This window comes from Armigeres subalbatus, chromosome 3 (genome assembly GCF_024139115.2).
Source record: "Armigeres subalbatus isolate Guangzhou_Male chromosome 3, GZ_Asu_2, whole genome shotgun sequence".
In the NCBI taxonomy this organism is placed as follows: domain Eukaryota; kingdom Metazoa; phylum Arthropoda; class Insecta; order Diptera; family Culicidae; genus Armigeres; species Armigeres subalbatus.
In genome coordinates, this window is record NC_085141.1 from 28,989,707 (window position 1) to 29,016,421 (window position 26,715).

At 41.7% G+C, this 26,715-nt stretch overlaps 1 protein-coding gene across 1 annotated transcript; it reads left to right on the plus strand.

Annotated features, from left to right (window-relative positions):
- The first annotated feature begins 4,030 nt into the window (after positions 1-4,030).
- On the plus strand, positions 4,031-18,064 carry LOC134227924 (uncharacterized). Its single transcript, XM_062709628.1, has 4 exons — positions 4,031-4,377; positions 4,449-4,635; positions 17,271-17,483; positions 17,547-18,064. Exons 1-4 carry the CDS (start codon positions 4,282-4,284, stop codon positions 17,783-17,785), a joined length of 735 nt encoding a protein of 244 aa, XP_062565612.1. The 5' UTR covers positions 4,031-4,281; the 3' UTR covers positions 17,786-18,064.
- The last annotated feature ends 8,651 nt before the right edge of the window (positions 18,065-26,715 follow it).

Consider the following 26,715-nt stretch of genomic DNA (forward strand, 5'->3'; position numbering starts at 1 on the left):
GATGGAGTCAAGTTCAGCGGTTTAGTCAAGTCTTATGGAAAGGATGGTCGACAGATTATTTGTCCGACCTTCACAACCGAAACAAGTGGACGAGGAGAAGAGACAACTTGCACATTGGAACGATGGTCCTACTGAAAGAAGACAAGTTGCCTCCGTTGCAGTGGCACTTGAGACGAGTGACGGAGATCCACCCAGGCGCCGATGACATCATTCGTGTGGTTACCGTTCGTACGCAGTATGGAACTTTCCGTAGAGGTATCCAGAATATTTGTATAAATCCCATCCGGGACAACCAGCATCGAATCGAGCACGCTCAGTAGTCAAGTCCGTCAAGTAAAATAAGCACTCAAGGCAGCAGGCGGCAATTATTTCGCCGTTGATGTCTGGGGGCGACCCTCAAGTTACGTGCATCTCTTAGTATTCTGTTGGAACATTCTGCTTTGCTTTCCTTCACTAGGGATGTGAACATCAACTGCACCTGCTTCGGACATCCTCGCTGCCAAATCGTCTGCTTGATCAGTGAGACTTCTTCAGTTCTTGTTTCCTGCTTTTGGATCATCATAAGGCTAAGTACGCCCCCATATGGGGCAACTGTCGGCATTTTGCGGTGCATTACCGCTACGCCACGGGGGCGATCTATAAGTTACGTCGATCCGCTTTTGTGTTTGTTCTGGATCCAAATCGCTTCGTATTCTTCGACAGATCTCCTGTTCACCTGTACATCGCTAGTCATCGGTATCTACTAGCCCACTGAAGTGCATGAGTCGCAGATCCTGCTGTTAGTTCCATTTTTCAATCGTCGTTGGTTCATCAGTTCAAATCATCGTATCACCGGCAGCAGGGAGCTGCACAACAGATGAGTATTCATTGCCCCCACGGGGCAACTTTGGCAATATTAGGACAGTCCGTCCGCATTTCGCCAGGGGGCCGAACCATAAGTTACGTGTCTCCTCTGTAAGTCCGTGTCTAGGATTACAGTCGTGTTTATCTTCAACAGATTCGATCAGTCCATCATCGGAGTCTCCAGTGGCGAATTCCATTTCTGCTAGACGCATGACATCAGTGCACGGATTCATCGTTTACGTGATTAGGACATCGTCATCAGTGAGCTACCCGACAGGATCGAGATTTCTGTCTTATGAGAATTACTACTGTTTGTTACAATCAATCATCTGAACATATTGTGTTATGTTAGTCAGTTAGAATGTTAGTCCAATTGTTAGTTAAGTTTGTGTTGAGAGAACTCAAGGCCGCCGGCATGTTACGTACAGAATTAGAATGTTGCATCCCAAGATGCACCTTACTAAGCAATCAGATAGGCAGCAGCAAGACAGACAATACGAATGTGTTTCATCGTCGTATGTTTCTTTTCACACTATATCTATTGCGTATGTAAATGCGTACCAGCGAGTCAGGTCAAAGTATAGGTAGCTCTTCGGCAGCTAACTGCCGTCGCGTCGATCGCAGCGATCGCAGCACATATTAGAATTTTTAGTTCGCTCTTGCATATCACCCGTGTCGGTCGGAAAGTAAAATACAGTCCACTTCATATTCGAACGTTATGTAGTTTGTTATTCTGATTAGAATAAATTGTCCGTCGTGTCGCAGTTAATCTTAAATACGTGTTTTTAAAGCCAACTTCCGAAACGCGCTATTCCGCGAGTGACCCGTAGTTTGAATCTGGCCAGTGAAAAGGTTTATAACTAACAAGTAGATTAAAACAAATTCAAAATTCCCTTTTTTTAATATTGAGAGTTGCGTAATTTTCTTTTTCTTCATTTTTTTGTCGGTGTTCCTTTGAAGAGTTTGTAGCTTAGTATTTTTCCACAACTAATTTAATACAATAGAAGGTTATGGCGATGAATGATTTCCTCTGAAATATTTCTAATTTCTAACACGGAAAATTGCCGATCGCTCCTCCTCGGAAAGTTTAGCCATCAACGTCAACAAAACCAAATCGTTGGATGTAAACACGGTGACTCCTTCCAGTTTCACAGTAGCCGGGCAACCAGTGGAGAATGTTGAAAGCTTCCAATATCTTGGTAGCCAAATGGCGTCAGACGGCGGTATTAAGATCGACATAGGCGCACGGATCAAGAAAGCAAGGGCTGCCTTTGCGAGTTTAAGAAATATCTGGAAAAACAGGCAGATAAGTGAACGCACCAAAATACGAATTTTCAACTCTAACGTGAAATCTGTGCTGTTATACGCTAGCGAAACATGGTGTGTATCAGTGGAGAAAACTCAACGGCTGCAGGTGTTCATTAACAGATGCCTGCGGTATATAATTCGGGCCTGGTGGCCTCACAACTGGATCTCAAACAACGAGCTCCATCGTCGTTGTCACCAGAGGCCGATAACAACAGAAATTCGGGATCGGAAGTGGGGCTGGGTCGGCCACACTCTACGTAGGGCGGAAACGAAATCTGTAAGCAAGCATTAGACTGGAACCCAGCGGGACATCGCAGCAGAGGCAGACCCAGAGGCTCATGGCGGCGAAGCCTCAATAAAGAAATAAAAGAAGTCGACCGAAATCTAACCTGGCAACAGGTTAAAGCGATAGCCGGGCATCGCTCAGGATGGAGATCTTTCAAGTCGGCCCTTTGCACCACCGGAGGTGTACAGGATTCATAAGTAAGTAAGTAAAACACGGAAAATGAAAATTAGGCCCATAATTTTGAAATTTTCAAAGCTTTTGAGCTTTATCACAAGGTTTTTTGACATGTCCCGTTTTGCAAACGGGTATGTCCCGTTTTTTCACCGGAATGATCAGGTCAGCCTATGATGAAACAATTAACGTTTACCACGCGCCTCCATGCGCTGTCCGCACCAGAGTCCAGAATGTTAGTTAGCCTCTGTGTTGTAGGTACGTTGTACTTTAAGAGCTGCTAGCTAAAAAGCGTTTTGCCTCTATGTGTTTTCCGGCAACAGAATACATATCACCTCTTTTTTGAAATTCAATTATTCTTAATAGTACTGACATTTTCTGCAATTTTGAGATGGTGTTTTCTAGCTATGTTCTTCGAGGTAAAAATATCCATGAAAAATGTTACAACTAACAGAATAAAATATTATTTGCTTGTATTTCTACTTGTGGTGCGAGTGTTTTCATCCCTGCTCAAGATCAGCAGTTTGGATGGCTGCTACCGAAGAAAAATTACGGCTCCACTAAATTGTCAGCTGAATTGACCAGTTTTGAACCACCATTGCATGTATTACCCTTTATTTTGCTCTTTGTTGACATCTTATGTTCACGGATTGCGCAGAATCCTCTGCTTCTCAATTCTCGAGGTTGTGTTCTCCCACACTGTTGTTACCATTTCTGCACTGCATTACCCGGATAAAAGTGTACCATAGGCTCAACAGTGTAAACAATTGAATTACCATATGCTCTACGGTATACAATAGCATATATTGTTTCTTGATGGTTGATATCTCTTGATATGTTGATATGTCTTGATATTGTATCAACACCGTGGATATCATACGTCAACATTGTTCTCTAATGTAACAATATTTCCAATTGTTTTTAGAACATTTTAGTGCATAAATTTTAATCTTTGATAACTTCTGAATATTTTGTTCAAATTGTATATAAGCAATATAACGATATTCATCCCATTGCCGCAAATATGCATTATTTTTCTTAAAATTTCATTTTTGAACGGTAAACCCGTCATAATTAAGAAATCCTATACTATAAAAATACAATACCACCTAATGTAATTTGAACGGGTTTCTTCGTATATTTTAACAATATATTTACGATACACTCTATTGTTTGACAAAAAAAAGTGTATGAAAAAATCTCAGATTTTGTATAGTTACGATACTTAACAACCCGTACGTTCTAATGCGAAAACTTCATTTACAATTTAATGAATGGTTCATAACAATACATTCTAATGTATTTCTATTATTTCATCTACATTAAAATTTATTGTAACTTTATTGTGTTTTATAGTAATGTTACAATAAATTATATTGTTTTTCTATAATATTTTTTATTCGGGTAGCGCAAGGGTAGAGAAAAAGCAAATTTTCATTCTCGCGTTCACGCCAGAATGTAGTCCACGTCCGTCTGTTTGGTGTTGGATCGCAGTCATCGAATATAAATTGGAAAATTGTTTTCAATCGACTTGTAAAGTGCTTTCCTTTAATATCCACGTGAGCTTCTATTGATTCGGAGTGCTTCTTTTACTACAACGCACAACAACAATCCAGTAAACGCTTAGAATTTCAGATTGCATTCAGCAATCACAAGTTAGCAAAGTAGCAAAAATGCGTTTGATCGATAAAGTCAGGGAGGTCGTCACGGTCCCCGTGTCGCCGAAGTATCTCCGCATCTCGACCATTCTGATTGCAATTTACAAAGTGGTATGTGCAATGTTTGCTTTTCCGAGAATAAACTAATCGATTAATGAAAAACTCTAAATCGTCGAAAACAGCTCATCGCTCATGTGCTGCTGTTCATCATGTTGCTGGGATTGGCCCACGCAGAGGAGATGAGTGCCATCCTTGGGGCGGACATTGCCGACCAGAAGGAGCGCGAGGAGTATGTTTACATCCCGACCAATGCCAAAGGCGAGACCATGAACCAGCTGCGGTTCAAATCGGCTGCCAACCTTGCGTCGGGTGAGTTTGGGGTTTTTCTTTTTGGCAACCCATCAACACGCCGTAATTGGTTTATGCGCAGTGGGGAGTGGGGAGTGATTACAGCGGAGTCAGACTATTGTCAACTTTGTAGAATGTTTTTCATAATTAATTGCATAGCACACGTGGGATTCGAGCTCAGAATGATATATTTTTATTATCCAAAGCATTTAGTTTAAATCCAATCTACTTTTTTACAATTGCTGATCACAATGTCAGGTTTAACAGTTTGTGTTTGAGTGTTAAAACAGCTTTCCCTCTCAAACAAGTAGAATGAATACACTATGCCCAGGGAGCCGAGAATATTTCCCACAACGAAAATAACAGATTTCATGAGCATATGAGCACATGGAGACGCATGATACATTTGTGAATTGGTATATCAACTAAAGTCATAAACTAAATTCCAACACTTTTGTTAATTAAATATAACTGCACAAGAATGCTAGCATGTGTAAAGTAACTTGTATTAAGGAAAACCTGAACCTAATTACATGTTAAAAGGCATGTACTTTGTTTAATATGACGAATACTGCGATCAGGAAATCATGAGGACTACTAGTTAAGTTCAAACAGTTGGTTCTCGGGCATCTTCTAAACGATTCTTATAATTCTTCCAATGTTGTCTTAGTGGCCATCCAGAATTTTTCAATCCCCCACTATGGTGTTTATCGTAGTATTTTAATACACCCTCTTCTTTTTCTATGACCACGTGGTTTTCTTGAATGAAAAAAAAATCTTTTCAAAACCATAAAACATTTTAGAAAGAATATTGAAATTCCTTTGACCTTTAACTTGTGTTTTCCAACCCTATACTTGTAGTTACATTAAAAGTGTGCCATTCAAATCATAAAATAAGATTTTTTTGCGGTGTTTTGTAATCTAAAAATTCTACGCGGAACTTTTGAATTGTATACTCTTAGACCAAAAAAGTTTGAAGATTAGCTTTCAGATGATTGATTTAGGATTTGTGATTTATGATTCAGCCAAGAGCCAAACACCATTAAAGAAACATAAAAAAAATCATTTGAATTCTCAAATTCAAAATGCTATGTTTTAGAAAAACTTAACCTCAGAATATAAAGATTCATTCATGACGTTCTGTTCATGAGATTTAAAAAAAAATATTCAAAATTCTCTTCGCTGTAACACGGATTGCTTCTATATCTCCATATTCAACCTAGAGTAAAGTTTAATTTGATGTGAAAGTGAAGTTTTTTTTAAATATTCATATTTTTCTGAAATGTAAAAAGGCGAAATACTTAGATCCTGACATTAATAGCTGGGCACATGAATGAGTGTTTTAATGGATTTTATGCAACTCATTTGAGCTGCATAATGGTCATTAAGGCTCGATGCCCACGTAGCGTCATTTCAACGCAGAGTGCACGTGGCGTCAAAAAGACGCAGGTGTGCACCGGGAAAAAGCGGTAACGCAGCGTCACCACGCCGATGCACACCAGCGTTATTTTAACGCTGCGTGCACGTGGCGTTGAAAAACCGCTACGTGAGCATCGGCCCTAAAGCACCTATTTCGTTGGTGTGGAAAAGTAGGCCGTTTTATCACTCAAAGACGAACTGTAAACATAATCCCTTTATGATCAGGAATTGCAAAAATAGTTTTTCGTTGAGGTAGCGGAAGTGCACCGGTTTGGCCAACTTAGTTCATAACAGAGTATGGTATCAATAACAGAATTAGGTATTATTGAGCTAATCTCTCCTGCTCTGGATACTTCCGGAGCCATTCTTGGTGAATCTTTCGGCAACATTCTTGGGGAATTTTCCAAAGGAATTCCTGGAGAAATTTCCGAAGAAATTCATGGGGGAACTTCCGGAGCAATCCCTGGAGGAACTTCCATAAGAATTCCTGGAAGAACTGCTGGAGGAGTTCATGAAGGAACTACTGGAGGAACTTCCGAAAGAATTCTTGGACAAACTTTCGCAGGAATTTCTGGAACAACTTATGGAAGAGCACCTTGAGGAAATTCCAAAGGAATTCCTGGAGGGCTTTCCGGAGAAATTTCTGAAACTGATTTTCCTGTAGGAACTTCAGAAGGAACTCCAGAACGATTTTTTTTTGAGAAATTCATAAAGGAATTCTCAGAGAAAATCCTGGAAAAATGTTCGAAAATGTTCCTAGTAAAGTTACCATAGGAATTCAAGGAAGAATTTAACGAGATTGTCTAACAAACTTCCTCTGGATTTTCTACTGAGGCTTCAATTAAAATTTCACCGGATTTTTTGTGAAATTTCCACGATGTTGCAATTCTCTTGTATTTTCACGAGAAATTCCTCATAATTTTAATCGGAGATTCTCTTTATTTTACCCGAAAAATTCTTTTAAATTTCCACTGAAAATTCTTTTCAGAATTCACGGGAAATTTAAAGAGTTTCTCAAAATCTATTCTCATTCTTGACTACAGGAATATCACATGGGAATGCCGAAAAGATCAGATGAATTCAGAAGGAACCTAGGAAAAAAATCCGATTCTAAAACGTGAGTAGATCAAATCAAGTAATAGAATAATTCAGTCAGGGGGTCCCGTAGCGTAGTTGGCTACACGTTCGCCTTATAAACGAATTGTCATGGGTTCGATTCTCAGCCCCTCCACAAAAAACCCTCGTCAATCGCCGGAAGTGCAGTCCGTACGGTGGCGTTTTGGGGAACGCCTCGGCCGCCTGATGACGACTGATAAAACTGTTCTTCACTGAGGCATTCCTCCAACGCACCTCGATAAATGGCAACCGAACAAAGCAACGATTATTGGATTCATAATATGTTCTGAGAGTATTTGGTACCTCTGGTCACATTCCGAGATGCTCTGGAATGCTGGTTTCCTGGGGGAAGTGGCACTTTCTGATCATTATTGAAACCTGGCTCCGTGGTCACCATTGATCAGCGAATAGCAGGCCATGACATTGCCTTTTTCTTTATCGAGCAACCTACGGGGTTGCGCGCTTCACGCCAGCACGCAAGCGAACGAACCAACCAACAAGAAAGCTCTTGACGAGTACTACGAGAATCTGAATTATTACTTTTTCAATGTTTGTTCTATTAGTATAGTATCAATTATACGACTATTTTCGTAACGCGACACCATTTCAATGTCACTGTTTTTAAAGAACAAATATCTCATGAAAACTAAAATTTTCGAAGCAATACAATGTGCACTCAAAAAGGTCATTAAAAATTGTATTTAATTACGTATTCACCAATCCATTTGCACCCAAATAGGTGCGATGGAGCACATTTGTAAAAATTTGATTAAGGATAGGCTGACCATACGTACCGTATTTAACGGAACAGTCCCGTTTTCTAGACCTTTTTGTGCTGTCCCGTCGTAATCTGAAATATCCTCAATTTGTCCCGTTTGTTCATTGATTCTGCATTGATCATACATAGAAAGTTTTTTTTTCGTCCCTATTAGAGATTTACAGCTCCCGGCTGGCTCATCTCTTAACAAAGAAAGTAGACCAAACCCTTTAAAAAAAGTGTATGATGTTGTGTTATTAGTGTTGCTTAAAAAGAGTGCTTTCTATGCCGTTTTGTATTTTCCATTGATCGACTTTTCTTAAGCTTTCAAACGGTTAATGACAACAGGTGCTTCTCCGGGAGATTTTTAACACAAGCAATGCTTTTTTCTGCTTATTCCGGAGGCATTAAAATTTGACCAATTTCATTAGTGGATTGAACGGAATTAGTAACTTGGTAGACAAGTATTTTCTTAAGATCAGGGGTGACATTGCGCATCTCGAATCGAATCACTCGATTCGTAAGTTTTTGGATTCGTTTCGAAAAAATTGCGGCATTATGTATTTCGTTCGACTTCATTCAGTCGCAGTACAAGATTTCGAATGGTGCTGTACTAGTTCAATCGAGTATGTTCTGTCAAACTAAACGTAAACAGAGAGAATAAGAGATAGCTGTCTCCGTGTTTAGTATGCCGCCCGCTGGAGAGACAACCTTCAGCGCATGGCGAATGTGAGTAAACAGAGAGAATAAGAGTAATTTCATCTGCGTGTTGTAAAGTCATCCTTCAGGGCATGAATTGGCACACTGACAAAAATTCAATCATATCCATTATGTGTGGCACAAATAAATTTTGACTATAGCATTTCCCACATAATGGCTATGTGAATTCGCATAACATATATGTGGAAACACACATAACCGTTATTACTTTAGATTTTTGCCAATAAAAAGGGATTTTTATTAGTGCAGTTAATTTATAAAAAAGCAAATTGTGCTCAATGACTTTAAAAAGCAATATTATTCATTGAGCAGTTGCTACCGATTAAAACATTATGCCGATACGACATGTTTTGTAAATTGATATGTTACGACACAAATTATAAGTTTTATGTTTTTTCGAGTTTATGCCACAGATCCAATTTTGAGCTAAATAATCTAAAGCTAAAGAAGGATTCGATAATAAATAACTTTGATGTTTCCATGCGTTTTAGTTAAATGCACTTGGGTCATCTCATGCGCGTTTTTTTGTTCAACTCATCTATTTTTACGTAGATTTTGGAATACACACGTTTACGCAGATTCTCCTCATAGATTTTCCACGCGATTTATTGAAATTGTCATGAAATACGTGAAAACTTCAAAAACCGATTTTAGTTGAAGTAAGGTCGTGGGGGCCCTCCTTAGCCGTGCGGTAAGAAGCGCGGCTACAAAGCAAGACCATGCTGAGGGTGGCTGGGTTCGATTCCCGGTGCCGGTCTAGGCAATTTTCGGATTGGAAATTGTCTCGACTTCCCTGGGCATAAATGTATCATCGTGTTAGCCTCATGATATACGAATGCAAAAATGGTAACCTGGCTTAGAAACCTCGCAGTTAATAACTGTGGAAGTGCTTAATGAACACTAAGCTGCGAGGCGGCTCTGTCCCAGTGAGGGGATGTAATGCCAATAAGAAGAAGAAGAAGAAGGTCGTGTGATATGTGCCATCACAAATATTGCCCTCCGCTCGCTTTCAAATCGACTTCTATAAAAACATTCTTCATGCCTGCCGTATCCTAACGGAACTATCAATTCTATACTTTCGCCTCTAATTCTATCATGAACATGTACGTCTAAGTTTGGAAGATGATATTAGCATTTCCATATCATTAACAAATATAATTAAAAACTTTCAGCAAGAGATAACTCTCGAACAACATTCGAAAGCTATAAAGGTGACGAGTGTTTTTCGTTCGACTTGAGTCGTTTTTCAGTGTGCTATCGAGTAGCCGTAATGCCAAAACATCTCGTTATTCTTGTACCTCCTCGAGCAAACTCGAACGATGAGTCGTTTTCGAGATCGATTCGAAACCCGTAATGCCAAACATGTTCGACTCGATAGAATTACGTTCGAATCGAGATGCACAATGCCACCCCAGGTCACGCCTCAACGTCAACAAAATGAAGCGAAGGGGCAGATATTCTAATTTTCAGATGAAGTTTATTTTACATTATTCTGTTTTAAATCTTCCGAAGTAGGTATTGTTGTTCAATAATTTGATTATTTTCGAATCATTCAAAGTCTTTCTGATTATTTTGAAATCATCCACTGTAAAAAACGACGGCATGAAACAAATAATTTATAATAAATCAACTGAACAAAATTGAGTTTAAGGCAGTTTCAAACCGAGCGAAAATTTGGTCGGATTATAGGCTAGATCTAAGGTCCGCACGTACTTTAAGGCTTGTTCACACATCAGGAACTTGTCTGCTAAATCTCGCTAATTGGACGAGATTTATGGGATGTTATGAAAATTAGAAATTCGGCTCGATTTAAAATACAATCCGGCGGAAATCTTCGAGAGTCCGGGGCTACTTTAAACGTAATTGAACGTCAATTTCGATCAAATCAAATGAATTGATTAGATTAGTACTTTGACTATTTTTTGTTATTTTCAAATGTTCAGTATTGAAAAGTTTTTGATATTGGTCAATAACAAAACCTTAATGCATGTGTAAGGGTAGATTAAAATAAAATTCCAAAATTCCCATTTGTTTTATATTCCTTCGTGTTTTTTGCCTGATTCCCATTGAAGAGTGAAATATTTGTAGTATTTTTCCACAACTAACTTAGAATACAAAGTTATGGTGGTGAATAATTCTCTCTAATATATTTCTAATTTCTTACAAGAAAAATGAAAATTAAGCCCAAAATTTTGCAATTTCCACAGCTCTTGAATTTTGATTTATTTATTTATCATCAGACTAAGGCCGGAGTGGCCTGTGCTGCACATAAAAGACTTCTCCATTCAGCTCGGTTCATGGCTGCACTTCGCCAAACACGCAGTCTGCGGAGGGTCCGCAAGTCGTCCTCCACCTGATCGATCCACCTTGCCCGCTGTGCACCTCGCCTTCTTGTTCCCGTCGGATCGTTGTCGAGAACCATTTTCACCGGATTACTGTCCGACATTCTGGCTACGTGCCCGGCCCACCGCAGTCTTCTGATTTTCGCGGTGTGAACGATGAATGGTTCTCCCAACACTTTCCTTTCGAAAACTCCCAGTGCGCGTTGGTCCTCCACGAGCATCGTCCAGGTCTCGTGTCCGTAGAGAACTACCGGTCTTATAAGCGTTTTGTAGATAGTCAGTTTGGTACGGCGGCGAACTCTATTCGATCGAAGCGTCTTGCGGAGTCCAAAGTACGTACGATTTCCAGCCACTATGCGTCTCCGAATTTCTCTGCTGGTATCGTTATCGGCGGTCACCAGTGAGTCCAAGTACACGAATTCTTCAACCACCTCGATTTCGTCACCACCGACAGAAACTCGTGGTGGGTGGCTCACATTGACCTCTCTTGAGCCTCTTCCTATCATGTACTTCGTCTTCGACGTGTTGATGACTAGTCCAATCCGTTTAGCTTCGCTTTTCAGTCTGATGTAGGCTTCCTCCATCCTCTCAAAGTTACATGCCATGATATCAATGTCGTCGGCGAAACCAAATAACTGGACGGACTTCGTGAAAATCGTACCACTCGTGTCAATCCCTGCCCTTCGTATTACTCCCTCCAAAGCGATGTTGAATAGCAGACACGAAAGACCATCACCTTGCCGTAACCCTCTACGGGTTTCGAAGGGACTCGAGAATGCCCCTGAAACTCGAACTACGCACATCACCCGATCCATCGTCGCCTTGATCAACCGTATCAGTTTATCCGGAAATCCGTTTTCGTGCATTAGCTGCCATAGCTTGTCCCGATCGATTGTATCATATGCGGCTTTGAAGTCGATAAATAGATGATGTGTGGGCACGTTGTATTCGCGGCATTTCTGCAATACCTGACGTATGGCGAACACCTGGTCTGTGGTAGAGCGTTCACCCATAAATCCCGCCTGGTACTGCCCCACGAACTCTCTTGCAATTGGTGTTAGTCGACGGCATAAAATTTGGGAGAGTACCTTGTAGGCGGCGTTCAGCAATGTAGTAGTTGTAGTTGCTACAGTAGCGGTAGTTGCTACAATCCAGCTTATCGCCCTTTTTGTAGATGGGACACACGACACCTTCCATCCACTCCTGCGGCAGAACCTCATCCTCCCAAACCTTGGTAATCACCCAATGCAGCGCTCTAGCCAGTGCTTCACCACCGTGTTTAAAAAACTCTTGAATTTTATCACAAGGTTTTTTGACATGTCCTGTTTTCCAAACGCGTTTGTCCCATTTTTTCACCGATCTGGTCAGCCTAATTAAGGAGTATTTTTTCATACTAAATGTCTGCTACTTTAATCGGCTATTAAACAATGTTTTCAAATCATTTTCCAGTGAAAAAAATATTTTTCTTGAAATTCAATATGTATTTTTTCGTGCTCTACAGATATTGGATCTATATTTTCAGTTTGAAATTTTGGTCCCTTGGCGTAGAAGTGCGTGGATTGTGTCTAATAGTGTCTTCGCTGCTACTCGTCATTTACTTACGACGTGTAACCAAATTGACCTCTCTCGTCATTTGTTTTATTGGCTCAATCGATTCTTACACGTTTGTAAAGTGAACTTTTCCAATGAACTTAGATTTTTAAGACACCTGGAACTATTGAAAACAATTTGGTGCGCATTATGTAATTTACCCCACATCAATTTTGCATCGTAGAAAATGCACCACAGTCGGTCCTCCCCACCCGATTAGCACGGTCGCATTTCAAATTAACCGTTGAACACGTGAACGATGAAATGGGAAGTGTTACGTCTGTTTCTCTGTGCTACACTCAAAATAATTGTCACTTTAATTCCACTATAAAAAGTCATGTAGACTTTAAAAATCGAAACTTTCATCGGCCTCACTGGAATCGAATAAAACTTAATCAAATCACAAGTGCATCTTAATAAGAATAAGTGGAATTCATTAGAAAACATAGAAAATAATATCTATATACTCTTGTAGTGAATTCTACTCAAAATGAATGTATGAAAATATATGAGTGGGGTTCTCAGAGCGAATTGTATGTTTATTAACAATCGCTTATGAAACATTTTGCAGAAGGATCATGAGAACAATTTGCAAAAAAAAATATGTTTGAGTGTGAATTGATTTTGTCCTTTTTGTCCTCGTCCTCGGATATCAACTACAGGAATATTATGGGAAAAAATTATCGAAGTTTCACTTAAAATTTAAGTACATGGTCAAACGAAAATTCACTTAAATTTTATTTTAGTTTCTAGTGAATTAAGAATAATGAGTGCCATGACTAATGAATCATTCAACTTTTACATCCGAAACTACATGGAAAATATCTGCATATGTTTTCAAGTAGCTTCTAAGTGAAAATTATTTTGAGTGTATCACAAATCTTCGGGTCTCCTGCACTGAACCAAAACCTCATCCTACCAGCGACTGGTTCTTGCTTTGTTCGGGCCCTTTAACGAAAATCATTCGTGCTTCGGATAATCGTCATTTGATTTCTTTGCCGCTGCTTGAAGTGCATGAATGGCAATCATCTCGTTTCCGTCTGATGCAGTTTATGGTTGCCAGATAAAAATCATATGAATAGTAAATGAAAACGAAATGTTTGTTGTATTATTTTAATCCAAATAGAAAGTAATTTGTGATTCAGCATACATAATTTCGCGAATAAAAGAAAATTGAAGAAAATCTGAGACAAGGAAAAGATAGTTCAGCATTGAGTCAATTTATTTGGAATCAAGTACACAATAACAAATATTCTCCAAAATTCATGTTTGGCATCCGGTAAACGGTAAAACGAAGCCGCAGCAAAATTCTCTGCAAAGTGTCCTCTTTATAATAGTTTCTAAAGCTGGTCTTCAGGATCAGCGCTGAATTCTGGGCATGAACAGCATAATAGCTTATGATATTAGCGTAGTTGGGGGCGTGATGAACAGTGAACTGTAAATTATAACGGTTTCGAATTTAGTTTTTCATTGAAAAAAAAAAAAAATGTCACAGCTTACCTTATGATGAAACAGAAGCGATACATCGAAGAGAGCATATTTCAAATCTTTTCAAAACGATAATCGAGTTGATTTCTGGAAAACAGTTGTGAATGTTCGCCTTTATTTTCCTTTGTAGAACGCGCTACGTTTTTCTCTAAATGAGATAGTCAAACAAATTGCAAATCAAGCGTTTGCAAATCACAGAATATCAATCGTGAACAAAACAAAAATTAATTTAAAAAAAAAACCGTCCGAGCAAGCGTCTTAATTTCACAAATGATGAATGTCGTAATAGGGCCCTACTGACATACATTTCCTTCATTTTCAAGATGATAATCTCTTGATGCAGAACGATACATATAGTGGTTGCATATGTATATTAAAATCAAAACATTTGTCATCCGAAAAGAAGATGATTTACATTTCGTTACATGATGATTGATTATACAGTAACATGCAACATACGAAAGCTGTACGACGCGGTACAAACGCACGGAGGATGACAAATTCTTTGTTTCAAGGATGAGGTTTGGGTTCAGTGTGGTACAGCGTTTCATCGTCCCAGTGGGAAAGCTGACTGAAGCCCACTGCCAGCCGGTTGTGCTCCTCAACTGTCATGGTCAATCCTAATCCTTAAATCCTGGAATCGTTACAATATATAGTTCTGGTTCAGTGTATTACTATTGATCTCCCCGCATCCTATTTGATTGTTAAATAGCATTGTGCTACATCAGAACAGTGAACACGAAAGCTACGATTTTTTCCAAGATCTACTTACCTAAGGGACCGAATCATGATGTGGATATTTACAGGAATAAAACATAAATGAGCGATGTGTTAAACTTCGGGATTTAGGTTCAACGCGGTATTGAACTTCTCATTGTTGATGAGCAATTCAGACAAAATTTGATAATTTTATATTGCCGATTTCACGAATTTGAAAAGTTATGTGTAGACTGTGAATTGCCCGCTTCTTTTTCTCACACTCACTCTCATTTCGGGTTGATAGATTTTTGTTACTGAAACTTACTCAATTATAACCCATTACTCGTTAGTCACATGTAAGCGTGTATACTGAATCGATCCCGCCATGATTTGACGTCTATTTGTTTTCAGATTGAGAACTCACACACAAACATTATAGCATAGCATAGCATAGCATAGCATATGTGATTGTACAAATCGTGGGTGGCTATACAATGCTCAATTCAAGCTCCATCCGGAATAAGGGCGAATGTCGCAAGAGAAGACTCTCCCCGTCGACCCCCTCTCCCTTAAACAAAACAAAAGTGACAAGCAGTAGATCTCTCTCTGGTTTATCACTTCAGAACGAAAGAAAACAATGCGAACTTGCATTCTGAGGTGATAAACTGCAAAGAAACTCCCTGCCTGTCACTTTCATTCAAATGAGGGGAAGTCGACGAAGAGAACCCTCTCCCGCGACACCCGCCCCCTTACCAGACAGAGCTTGAATTGAGCAATCTACTGTATATTGTCGCAAATTAGTACTTGGGATTAGTACCTTTTCCTATACAGTAGCAGTTGTATACCTGGCCACGTCCTTACAATCAGGAAGTACCGGAAGGAAGGGAAGGAATGTTAGTTCAACATCTACTAGTGAAGATGCAGGGAACCCATACTACCTTCATAGATGTCTCGGGAAGGAAAATTTGTGTTAGTGGGAAAGGTAAATAATAGGGAGCTCTATTCGACAATATAGAGCGTTTGTCAATAACAGTATATGCTGTAAAAGTAATAAAATATATTCATCAATTTACTTACGAACCGTCCTAAGGGAAAAACAAAACAAAACACAAAATTTCGGCAAATCGCGCGATCGTTCTGCCGTCCGAAACAAGATCCAACACGCACTGAACTAATTAACTTTATTACCGGCCGCGCAATGCAAAACACGAAATTTCGGCAAATCGCGCGGTCGTTCTGCCGTCCGAAACAAGAGCCAACACGCACTGAACTAATTAACTTTATTACCGGCCGCGCAATGCAAAACACGAAATTTCGGCAAATCGCGCGATCGTTCTGCCGTCCGAAACAAGAGCCAACACGCACTGAACAGAACTCACACACAAACATTATACACGGAAAATAAAACTTTTATGAGTGTATTGAGTGTGAGAAAAAGATGACTGTGAGAAAAAAAATCTCGCAAATCTCTTACACGCTCATTTTGATTTTACTCACCGGTGAGTAGTTTTGTATCGCCGTCTCTTTTTTTCCCACAGAAATTTTACTCACTTTTTGAAAAAAAGTGGAACTACTCAAATTTTGAGTGGTTCCACTTTATTTCAAAAGTGAGTAAAATTTCTGTGGGAAAAAAAGAGACGGCAATACAAAACTACTCACTATTGAGTAGAAAAAAATGAGCGTGTATAAAGTGCAAAAAGCACAATAAAAAATGGGCATTTTTTTGAATTGTTGTATCACACAAATAAATGAATTCAGGTAATTTTTTTTGTGTGTTCTCAAAGCCGGCCGGTAATTTGGCAAAAAAAAACCGTTAAATGTTAGCGGAACGGGTATTGTGGCCTAAATGTCGAACCGCCCAAATGATATTTTCGACCAGATGGCTTTTTCGGCTAAACTATCATTTTTGCCAAACGACCATTTCACCCAAATGCTATGTAAGGGTAAACGACTTTTCGACTAAATTACCAGTTTATCCTGTTTTGGCCAGATGGGATGACTTGTTCGACCAAATGTAATATTCGGGCAGGCAACTTTTGGCCTTGTGGCCTTTGTCAAAACGGCCTCTTCGTCATTTGGTCGAAAATAATTTGGCAGAAAGCCATTTGTTTGTCAATTGGCCGAGTAACATGGCCAAAAGTCATTTAACTGATATTAGCTTTTGGCGGAAACGATTATTCGGACGAAAATGGTTTGACCAAGCATGTAATTTGACCGAAAGCGGCATATGACCGAACTGGAAGTTTGGCCCTCACCAAAATTTATATGTTGATAGTTTTGGTCATTCCTGCATGTGCTTTGGTCACTCCTATTGCGCAATTATAAGACAAATAAAAAGAGGATTGGATTATCACTCAAGTACCTAGAAAATAAATTATTAAAATTTTAGAGAGTGTTTCTCAAAAGTAAAAACTTGTAGCGAGAGTTTGAAAATTTCCACTTTTTTAAACGAAATAATCGTAATTTGTAGTTATAATTTTATCTGAAACATCTCTTAAATGCATTTCTTCCGCTTTTCATTGTAGTCACGCTCTGCATGCTGTACATCGGAACCACTTTGGCGACAATCTACGTTCTGAGCTGCCTGGGATTGCTCATCGGAACACTTCGCAATCGGCACGAATTTTTCATCCCCTGGATGGTGGTGGACTTTTTCGGAACGTTGATCTCGGCGTCCGTAATGATTGCCGTTGGCTACAACAAGGTGACCTGCTACGCCATCGGACAGTGGCAGTATTGTGAGTTTATTTGCGTGAATATCTTTGAATGTCTTCCTTAATCGGAATGTTGTCTAATTTCAGGGGGCTTCTGCGTTGTTATGACGGCATTCAACATCGTTATCTGGATGGTGGTGCGGATGTTCTACAAGAATCTGTTGCACATGACGAAGTTGCGCGAGGTGGCCGTAGTGGCCATTCCGTGCCCGTCGCCTGGATCTAAGCAAATCCCGTATCACTTCCGCAAGGAGAATATGCACCTGAGCGATGGTGGGCTGAAGCACATTTTGTTTGACTCGAATGAGGCAAATTATTTGGTTTAAAACAAGAATGAAACATGGAAATGGATCAGAGGAGGTTAATGTGTTGGACCCATGGTTAACATACGATAAAGAGTGGGAAGTTTTGTGATAATATTTGGATTTGGATCTCGTGGAATCATTGGGAATTTTGTGATTATGAGTGAAAATAATAATGCGCAGCATAAAGCAAAACTTCGAAACTATTAGAGGTTTTATGAAACTTCATTAATTGTGCTATAACAATATAAACAATGCAGATTAAATCACAACATAATTGACTTCTTGAAAAATTCTTTGAAACTTATTTAACTTATTTTTTTAATTAGAATTATATCACAGTCGTTAACGTTTCGCAATACGTAATCTTTTGACATCCAAAAGGATATAAAACTCGTGAATACATAAAACACGATTCCACCGCCAAACAAAATTACGAGAAATGACACCACCAATGATTTACAAGGCGGCACAAATATCTAGCTATAACATTGAACGATTTGCTCGAATTCTTTGATAGGATGAGCCTAGATGTGTGGATATTGTATATATGGGGCACAATTTCTCCAGGTAATATCAAGGCGATATGCAATACTTAGGGTCACGGGAGGTAATGTTGGTCTAGAATTGATAACTAAGCCGTAATGCATTATTTTGTAGAGAGATATTTGTAACTGCCTCTTTATAAAAGTGTATTAAGTATATTTTAATTACAATATGCCAGATTCATGCACTTCTTCAACTGATAAGGGAAGATCCATTAATTACGTAACGCAAAAATTGAGCATTTTCAACCCTCCCTACTCCCTGTGTCACACTTTTTGTATGGAACATCTTAAAATTTTGTATGAATCGTCACACTTCGCTCACCCCCCTCTAAGCGTTACGTAATTTATGTATGCTCCCTAAGCGCAATAAACTTGCGAGAAAACTTACTTTGTCTCGGTTTTTTAGCAGCCATTCAAGCAAACCTGCTGTGCAAGAGTTTTTTTTTTATCTGCTCAATAAAGTGGTTTTCTAAATGGACTTGGGGGAGATGCGGTCAAAAGCGTGATTTCCTACGAAAACATGTATTTTCGAAGTGTTTATAAATAATCTAACATATCAGTCATTATATGGACCAAAATGCACGGCAAATGCTGGGTAAAGCGTACCATTGGTACTTCGCGTACCTGAAGGAATAAAATAGACCCCATCTCGCGGTCCTTAGCCTCTTACCCAGCAACTCCTATCCCTACCTCCCCGCGGTGCTGGCCGGGATACGAGCAACCTTAGGGAAGATCGGGTAACCAACCCCGGTGGGAACTATGGTCGTATGCTGACAGGGAAGGGGGGATTTGCTCCTCTCCGGAGGTGCAAATCTTACTGAGCGTCTGTTCTTCATGTCAGGATCGGCTCACAACAGCGTCTGTTCTCCATGTTAGGGGCGGCTGATCATCGTCCGAGTGCCAGCGAGGGACTCTAAGTGAAACTGTGCACCATGGTCCACCGGGAATAAGGAGGAATGGTCCTCCGGAAATTTAGGGGGTTTGGTGTCAGGCCCTGCAAGCCAGCCTTTAAAAAACATAAGCAACGAACAATCAACAAGAGAGTACGGACCGGAACCATCGGCGAAGACCACTGCGACGAAAAGGGACTAGCGATTGGAAACTCGGTTCGTGGAACTGCAAATCTCTCAACTTCATCGGGAGCACACGCATACTCGCCGATGTGCTCAAGGACCGTGGATTCGGCATCGTAGCGCTGCAGGAGGTTTGTTGGAAGGGATCAATGGTGCGAACGTTTAGAGGTAATCATACCATCTACCAGAGCTGCGGCAGCACACACGAGCTGGGAACAGCTTTCATAGTGATGGGCGATATGCAAAGGCGCGGTCGGGTGGTGGCCGATCAATGAAAGAATGTGCAGGTTGAGGATCAAAGGCCGGTTCTTCAACTTCAGCATAATCAACGTCCATAGCCCACACTCCGGAGGCAGTGATGATGATAAGGACGCATTCTTTACGTGCAGCTGGAACGTGAGTACGACAGCTGCCCAAGCCACGACGTCAAAATCATCATGGGAGATTTGAACGCTTAGGTTGGTCAAGAGGAGGAGTTTAGACCGACTATTGGGAAGCTTAACGCTCACCGGCTGACGAACGAAAACGGATTTGATTTTGCCGCCTCCAAGAATATGGCCATTCGCAGCACCTACTTCTAACACACCCTTCCATATCGGTACACCTGGCGATCACCACTGTAGACAGAATCACAAATCGACCACGTTCTGATTGATGGACGGCACTTCTCCGACATTATCGACGTCAGGACATAGCGTGGCGCTAACATCGACTCGGACCACTATCTGGTGATGGTTAAACTGCGCCCAAAACTATTCGTCATCAACAATGTTCGGTACCGACGACCGCCGCGGTACGACCTAAAGCGACTGAAGCAACCTGATGTCGCCACTGCATACGCGCAGCATCTCGAGGCAGCGTTGCCGGAAGAGGGTGAGCTCGATGGGGCCCCTCTTGAGGACTGCTGGAGTACAGTTAAAGCAGCCATTAACGACGCAGCGGAGAACAACGTCGGGTATATGGGTCGAAGTCGACGGAGCGATTGGTTCGACGAAGAGTGCAGACAAATTCTGGAGGAGAAGGACGCAGCGCGGGCGGTCGCGCTGCAGCAAGGTACCCGGCAGAACGTGGAACGTTATAGACGGAAGCGGAGACAGCAGACCCGCCTTTTTCAGGAGAAGAAACGCCACCTGGAAGAAGCGGAGTGCGAGGAAATGGAACAGCTTTGCCGTTCTCAAGAAACACGCAAGTTCTACCAGAAGCTGAACGCATCCCGCAAAGGCTTTGTGCCGCGAGCCGAAATGTGGCGGGATAAGGATGGGAGCATCTTGACGGACGAACGTGTGGTGATCGAAAGGTGGAGGCAGCACTACGAGGAACATTTGAATGGCGCTAAGAGTACAGGCAGTGAAAGTCAAGGCAGCGGAGGAGATGACTACGTCAGTTCAGCGGACGATGGAAGCCAACCAGCCCCCACCTTGAGGGAAGTTAAGGATGCCATTCAACAGCTAAAGACCAATAAAGCAGCTGGTAAGGATGGTATCGGAGCTGAGCTCATCAAGATGGGCCCGGAAAAGCTGGCCACTTGCCTGCACATACTGATAGTCAGAATCTGGGAAACCGAACAGCTACCGGAGGAGTGGAAGGAAGGGATACCCCATCTACAAGAAAGGCGACAAGCTGGGGTGTGAGAACTTTCGAGCGATCACCATCCTTAATGCTGCCTACAAAGTGATATCCCAGATCATCTTCCGTCGTCTGTCACCATTAGTGAATGAGTTCGTGGGAAGTTATCAAGCCGGCTTCGTTGACGGCCGCTCGACAACGGACCAGATCTTTACTGTACGGCAAATCCTTCAAAAATGCCGTGAATACCAGGTCCCAACGCACCATCTTGATTTCAAAGCGGCATACGACAGTATAGACCGCGTAGAGCTATGGAAAATTATGGACGAGGACAGCTTCCCTGGGAAGCTTACCAGACTGATCAAAGCAACGGTGGATGGTGTGCAAAACTGTGTGAAGATTTCGGGCGAACACTCCAGTTCGTTCGAATCGCGCCGGGGACTAAGACAAGGTGATGGACTTTCGTGCCTATTGTTCAACATTGTGCTAGAAGGTGTCATGCGGAGGGTAACAGCCGGGGTACGATTTTCAACAGATCCAGTTAATTTATTTGCTTCGCGAATGACATGGACATTGTCAGCCGAACATTTGCAAATGTGGCAGTACCCTACTCTCGCCTGAAACGTGAAGCAACAAAAGTTGGATTGGTGGTGAATGCGTCAAAGACAAAGTGCAAATGCTTGTGGGCGAAACCGAGCGCGACAGGGCCCACCTGGGAATCAGTGTTACGATAGACGGGGATACCTTCGAGGTGGTCGAGGAATTCGTCTACCTCGGATCCTTGCACACTAACTTTTTCTATTTCGAGCTCGGCAAAATTGGGCACCGCTGTAGCTCAGTAAATTTCAAAACTGAACCTCGGCAGAAAATTTCGTTCATTACTGATTCTCAGCAAAATATTTGCTGTATCTCGGCAACTGAAACGTCACTTTTACTGAGATCTCGGCAAAAATCATGTTTGCTGAAACTCGGCGGTGCCCACCTCGGGAAAATAATCAAAAAATGCTGAGATCTCGGCGAAAAAAATTAAGTGTGTGCTAACGGCTGACAACAACGTTAGTCGTGAAATACGAAGGCGCATCATCTGTGGAAGTCGGGCCTACTACGGGCTCCAGAAGAAACTGCGGTCGAAAAAGATTCGCCACCGCACCAAATGTGTCATGTACAAGACGTTAATAAGACCGGTAGTCCTCTACGGACATGAAACATGGACAATGCTCGAGGAGGACTTGCAAGCACTCGGAGTATTCGAGAGACGGGTGCTTAGGACCATCTTTGGCGGTGTGCAAGAAGACGGTGTGTGGCGGCGAAGAATGAACCATGAGCTCGCCCAACTCTACGGCGAATCCAGTATCCAGAAGGTAGCTAAAGCCGGAAGGGTACGATGGGCAGGACATGTTGCAAGAATGCCGGACAGCAACCCTGCAAAGATGGTGTTCGCTTCCGATCCGGCAGGTACGAGACGGCGTGGAGCGCAGCGAGCGAGATGGGCAGACCAGGTGCAGAACGACTTGGCGAGCGTGGGGCGTATCCGAGGATGGAGAGATGCGGCCTCGAACCGTGCATTGTGGCGTCAAATTGTTGATTCAGTGTTATCTGTTTAGATGTTAACTAAATAAATGAATGAAATGAATGGACCAAAAATGTCCATGTAAAGCCATCAATATTGCAACAAAACGATTTTATTCCAAAATTGAGAATTTCCATGCTAAATGAACGATGAGGGAAATATGCGCCACCCAAAAAAAGATAATCAAAATATTCCAATATTTCTCACCAAAATTTTCAAACTCAAATTTTCAAACAAGATTAGTGTCAACTCTATCATTTCAGTTAGTCAATGTCTTACACTGATAGTAATGAGGAGAAAATATTTTTGTATCTAAAGAAAAAGCATTGAGGACATAAACGACGAAATTGCGTTGGAATGAGCCAAAATAATATTTTATTTTTTAAATTTTTAATACAGAGTTTTTAACTGAGTTTTTTCGTTTGACGGCTTACAAATGTTTTTTGGCTTCATCTGCTTACGATTTTGAGACAAAATTTGGGATATAAACCAAGAAAAGGTGGTGGCGCATTTTATACATATTTCCCCTACCTTTTTTGCACATTGGATGAACTGATAACAATCACATTATTTTAGCATCCATATTAAATTCACAATTTTCAGTAGTATAGCGACACGATTAATCAAAACTTTTTGGGACAATATTTGGTGCATTCGTTGCCAAATTACAGCTCACTCATTCGAAGCAGCCCATCATAATAGTTTACCTTCACTGGTGGCTCCAGAGTTCTGACAATGGTTGAGCAACAGCATTTTTGGCGTAATTGTATCATTTACAATTCGGCATCAGTAGTAAGAACTATAATTGGAGACGTAGATTAATTAAAAAAATGTCTGGCAGTTTCATGTATAACGAAATCTTAGTGCATTTTATCATCTGCAATTGAATCTAAAAAATTTCCAATTCCTGTGTGACAATGGTGTAACTAATGGGGCGATCCCTACCCAGCACTAATGAGACCCCCCTTATTCAATGCCTCAGGGTCGGCGTACGCGCTTGATTATCGCGGCCAAGAAAACACTTAAACACTTTTGCTGAACGTACTCCCACTTTATTAACGTCTTCGCACACAGGTACCACCCGAGTAGCACAATTCACACTGATTTGGTTGCAGCAACTCAAATGTGACCAAATTTGGTTACATAAAGGTTACTGTGACTTTTCTACAACATGTGTTCTGCTTGGGCAGTCTTCCCACTTTCTTACGCCCTATCTCCTACCTCAACTCTCTCCCACTTTGATACGGTCACACGTCGGCGGGGCCCCGTTACTCGATCCACCGTTCCACCTACTTCTCGTTCTTTCTGCCGTTAGTCCAGACCGCTACAAAATGGCCGCTGAACACTGTCGGCTAGCTTGTAGCACTGGGAGTAGCTACTTGGTTGACCAGATACAGGACGTCAACGGAACGACACTGCGGATTTTCACGCGGTCTCCAGGTTGGTGGTTGGCGGTTAACGATGGCGGTGGATGATCGAGGAGCAGATTAGTGATGGTATTACCTGGATGATTCCCAATATTCACTTCCTGTTTTCTCACTCAGTTTTTATATCGCTAATATTGCTTTAAAATAGCTAGTAGTTTATTTTATCGGAACTGGTAGTCGCATTCACGTCCTTCTTATACAAAAGTTGCGAACTAATGGTTCTTGCGATGGCGGTTAAGTCGCTCAACTCGATAACCAGGAACTCATCCACCCATCTAGCTAATGTCCCATGGTTTCCACGATTTTACCACCCACAATGGCTGACCATCAATATCCTTTTTTGTGGCGTTTGGTGGTGAGTAGCACAACTATCATGATGTGGTTGCGTTCTGCACAGTGGGTGTTGGGTGGTGTCCAGTATACATGTTTAAACAGTTTCTTGTTATTTTTGTACAACACTATATTACGAAACACAAAAACACGAAAATCTCAAAGGTCTTGAACAGATCAACACACCACTGGTTACAATGGTTAGACTGTATTTGCGACATTTTGGGGGTTTTTCTAGCTAGCAAATCCAAAGTAAAAACCGGGCCTTACTACTGACCAGAATTGTTGAATTGAGAACCAGGATGTTCTCAAGAATTCCCAAGGAATCAACTTCTGACATTCTTTAGGAAATACCTCCAAGATTGTTCCCAATTTCAAAAAATTTCAAGATTACTGCCAGAACTCTTTTGAAAATTATTTCAGGAACTCCTTCGGATACCATCGGAAATTACATTCCCTCGGAAATTTCTCCAATAATTCGCCCGGAATTATTGGACAAGTTCGGATATTCCTATAGGAATATCTACTGAAATTGTGTTATGAATACTTTCAAAAATTGCTTTAGGAGGAATTCTTCGTAAATTTCTTTGGACATTCCTTTAGAAATTTGTTCGGAAATTGATTTAGGAATTTCTTCGGGATATGTTTTAGGGCTGCAAAATGGTGGGTTGACATCAAGGAAGGAGCGCCCAACAGAGCTCTGGTCCCCACAAGTCCCTATCTCACGCATCCACGGGTCGTCCGATGACAAAAGACCGCCAGCTAAGGGTTGTGTACTTAGCTGGTAGTGCAGCATGGGAACTGTTGTCCTTCTGACATCAGCTAGAGTGAGAAGGTACGCCTCGAGCGTCTGTTCACCAGGAGGTGCGGCTCAAACAGCGTCTGCCTGGTACCCAGCGGCTGATTAACGAAATGCTGTATCGCGTCAGCTATACCTAAGGTGGCAGCCCCATCATCGCGATGTAGGTAACGCGACCCCGGTAAGGTAGCTTACTGAAGCCTCTCAAATACCACGAAAAATGGAGATAGAAGAAAAAGAGAACGTTATTTTTGGCAACCGACCCGGCAACGAAATAAGGACTATGATTGGAAACTCGGTACCTGGAATGTCAGGACCCTAAATGAACCTGGACGAGTGAGCCTTCTGGCTCGTGAACTGCAGAAGGTTGGAGTGAACGTGGCTGCTATTCAAGAAGTCCGATGGCCTAGATCCGGAGAACGTGAATTCCGAGCCGTGGACCCCACGACCAATACTGCATTCAAGTATAACATCTATCACAGCGGCGGTGAAAAAGCAGAGCATGGAGTTGGTTTCGTAGTGATGGGCAAGCAGATGAAGCGAGTGATGCGGTGGAAACCCATTAACGAACGAATCTGTGTGTTGAGGATACGGGGCAAATTCTTCAATTACAGCCTAATCAACGTTTACGCACCGACAAACGATAAATCCGACGACGTGAAGGACACGTTTTATGAATGTCTTGATAAAACCTATGGAGAGTGCCCAAAGCATGACGTGAAAATTGTTATCGGAGACGCTAACGCTCAGGTCGGTAGAGAGGACTTTTTCCGTCCCATAATCGGTAGGGAGAGCCTTCACTCCGCCACCAATGACAACGGCCTACGGCTAGTAAATTTTGCTGCTGTCAGAGGGATGGCCATCAGTAGCACCTACTTTGCACGAAAGAACATCCGAAAGCACACCTGGAGACACCCAAATGGTGAAACTTGCAACCAGATAGACCATGTTCTGGTGGATGGGCGCCATTTCTCGGATGTTATCGATGTGCGGACATTCAGAGGTCCGAACATTGACTCTGATCACTATCTCGTTGTCAGTAAAATTCGATCACGGTTGTCAACTGTATCGAACGAAAGATCACAGCGAACGATGCGTTACAACATCCAGCGATTGTCGGCGGAAGGAGTATCGGCTGAGTACTGCCAGAAGCTCGACGAACGGATAAGTGCAATCAACGTTAGCGACAACATCAACGATCTGTGGGAGTCGATCCATGGAGCGGTGAGTACAACAGCACGAGAAGTGGTAGGCACTGCACAGAGGCGACCCAGGACGGGTTGGTTCGATGGGGAGTGTCAGAGAGTGACAGACGAGAAGAACGTTGCCAGAAGCCGGATGTTGGTGTCAGGTACCCGATCGAATAGAGATCGGTACAAGGAAGCAAGAGCAGCCGAAAAACGAACCCACCGCAGGAAGAAAAAAGAGTACGAAGAACAAGTGATTAGTGAGGCACAGGAAAAAATGGAGCAGAACGATATGCGGAGGTTTTATGAGTCTGTCAATGGCGTGCGGAGAAAGACAGCGCCATCTCTCGTCATGTGCAACGACCAACAAGGGAATTTGCTGACAGATAAAACTGAAGTGGCTGCCAGGTGGAAGCAACACTTCGAGACTTTGTTGAATGGAGGAAGTGACGGT